The sequence below is a fragment of the Nematolebias whitei genome, unplaced genomic scaffold (genome assembly GCF_014905685.2).
Source record: "Nematolebias whitei isolate Nwh7 unplaced genomic scaffold, NemWhi1 Nwh_scaf_718, whole genome shotgun sequence".
Taxonomy (NCBI): Eukaryota; Metazoa; Chordata; class Actinopteri; order Cyprinodontiformes; family Rivulidae; genus Nematolebias; species Nematolebias whitei.
The window spans coordinates 1-2,839 of NW_023619263.1; the positions used below are offsets into that span (position 1 = coordinate 1).

General features: G+C 45.4%; 1 protein-coding gene across 1 annotated transcript; it reads right to left on the reverse strand.

Annotated features, from left to right (window-relative positions):
* Positions 1-1,564: 1,564 nt before the first annotated feature.
* On the reverse strand, positions 1,565-2,002 carry LOC119429379 (neuronal pentraxin-2-like; the record flags this gene model as incomplete). The annotated part of the gene is made up of 1 exon (XM_037697021.1): positions 1,565-2,002. A coding segment is annotated over exon 1 (438 nt), but the record flags the coding sequence as incomplete, so codon positions are not given.
* Positions 2,003-2,839: the final 837 nt, after the last annotated feature.

Here is a 2,839-nt window from a genome sequence, read left to right on the forward strand (position 1 = left end):
ATAGCTTTAAAACATTCCCAATCAATAGATATGTGGTTAATATTCAACATCACAACCCTCCTCATCCTTGATTTAATCAGGGTATTAAACTCACAACAACAGCAGGAACAGACGGATCAACTCTGCAGCATATTTTATATAAAATATCCTTGAATTAAGAATCAATAAAGCCTTTGGTCAGGGCTGTGTGATGACAAAACAATGCTTAAAGGTCTGGATTTAAATCAGCTCGTAAACACTGAACACTCGTCGATGCCTGATCTCTGAGCCTCGTGCGATTAGTACCAGCACAACGGAAGCCCCAGGTGATCGATACGCACGACTACAGCACCACATATTTGATTTAATTTGAAACATTTTTGTGCTCCATTACATCAAGGGGAATTCATCTAATCATCTGCTATGAATTATTAGCTGCATGACTGCAAACCAGAAGAATATGTGGAACACATATCATGAATTATTCAAGGACACGCTGCAGCATGATCACACCTTTGACGAGATTTTTTTTGGCAGATTTTTCTCTCTGAACCATCAGACTGGTCTTTACAACTTCTGATGTTTTGATTCCCCTCGGTGGTCCTTTATAATATATGTATAAGCAGTTTCCACATGTCTGTGTCTGTTCTGTTAGCAAAATGCCTCACGAATCACTGGACTGAGTTCGATGAAACTCTCATGAAGTCATCATTAGGTTGACGCTTAGAACTGGTTAACTTTTGGAGTTAACCAGATTCAATATGGCCGCCACAGCAAAGCAGTCTGGGCAACACTAACATGTTCACAACTCACTCACTTTTACAGACGAAGAGCTAAGATTGGGTGTGGTAGTAGCTGAGACTGAGCCTCAACTTAAGCTCTGAGCGTGAACTGATTGCACAAAATTTGTGTTTAAAACTTTGCATTTAACTATAGTCATGTTAGCAAAATATCTCATGAACTACGGGATGGGTTTTAATGAAACTTTTAGAAATAAATCAGTGGACAGATAAACTGATTACTTTAGGACTAAACCTAATTCAAGAAGGCCGCTATACAACCACCCAACTTTAGAATTGGCAAAATGTCCCTTGCACACATTTTGAGCACTATATTGTACACTTTGTCTCAAAACCTTGGCGTTGACTGCTGAAGTTAACTTTGTTCGTCTGTTAGCAAAATATCTAATAAACCACTCTTTATTTCAATGGAACTCAGGAAGCACTTATTGTACTTCTGCAACTGATAAACATTGAGGGTCAGCCCAATTCAAGATGGCTATTGGCTGTAAGCTACACCATTAGGCTAAGCCTGTGGTAGTAGCTGACAGTACCTGACTACACACTCTGAGCGCAAACATCACAATATTCCTCAGTCCACGGCCATGTTTGACCAAAATGGCTACACCTTCTTTATTTCTCACTTGGTCTTCTAAAACTCTGGCAAGAAAGGCGCGGGCGATATGCATTCCTCTGAGGAATTGAGCATGCATCAGGATATTCCTCTGAGGGCTGCTGGGCCTTTAAAGTCCAGAAGAATTTGGTGATTTTTGCGTTACAGATCCAAAGTGTTGGTGCCACCTTACCTCCAAGTTCTCCAGCCGGCCCTTGAGGCTCTGCATGGTTTTGCCCAGCTGGTCTATGGTCTCGCCGGGGTCCCGGGGTAAGTCCCCCATGGTGTTCTTGCCGTACTCCTTCCGCCTGGAGCCCTGACCCCGGGACTTGCCGTGCGTCGAGTCGTCGGCCGCCGCTTCGCAGCGCGCCAGTTTGGAGTTGAGCTCCTTGATGGTGCCCTGCTGGCTCACGATGGTCTCCTTCTGCTGCAGGATGGTCTCCCGCAGCTGCAGGACCGTGCTGCGCAGCTCGTCCTCCACGGGGCCGCTGCTCGGGATGCGGTTCCCGGTGGGACCGTACCCGCAGCCGGGCTCCGCGCCCGGAGGGATGGCGTTACACACGAAGCGGCCACCTGTGGCTCCGTGGCCGCGCGCCGCGACGCACAACAAGGCTGCAACTACAAGCAGCATCCCGACTGGAGTCGCAACACAAATCCTTCTAGAAAATTACCCAAATTAACTTTTTTTTTTTTTTTTTTGGCCACAACTTATTAGTTTAGCTCAACATTTTGCCGCAAATGTTAGAAAATCTTAGTTTATGAGAAAAAACCATCACGATCCGCAGTGAAAGCGCATCCTCCTCCTCCAGGCTCGGCTCTCTCTAAAACACCAAGAAATCTGAATTCTTTCAGTAACTCGAGTAGTTCTGTGTCCTCTGATGGAAAAAAGTTCTGGTTCGGTCTCTTCAGGGGGAGTCAAGTCTCAGCCCGCGTGTCCTCCGCTCCGTTGGACCGTCAGGATTCGGTGCTGAACCGACAGCGACGCGCCGCTCAACACATTATTATTAAGAGGAGGGCGCGCGCGCGCGTCCGCGGCTTCAGCCCACGTCATCAGCGGGTCTCAGAGGGTCTGAGTTACGCGTGACACGCGCTCAGCGCATCTCATGGACTCGGAATGAACTCTTTAAAGACGTCAAGCACATGCGGGTTTTTCAGTTTACAGAAAATTCAGCTTCATTAAATGACTCAGAAAAAGTTTCTGTTAGTTGACGCCATAAGTTTGATATTCATCTTAAGATAAACCTTTTTTTTGTACAATTAACAATTGAATAAAACATCAACTAATACCAAAAGGAAGGCTCAGATCCTCTGGAGTTGGCTTCGGTGGAGATGCAATATGAACACTTACTATCTTACCTGTTGTAGATGGCTCCTTGAATTACCTCAGCTCGGAGGATTAAAGCTAAAGGTACTCATTTTGCTTTTCACGTTTTAAGATTAGATTAAGTTCATGTTTTGTGATCTTCGG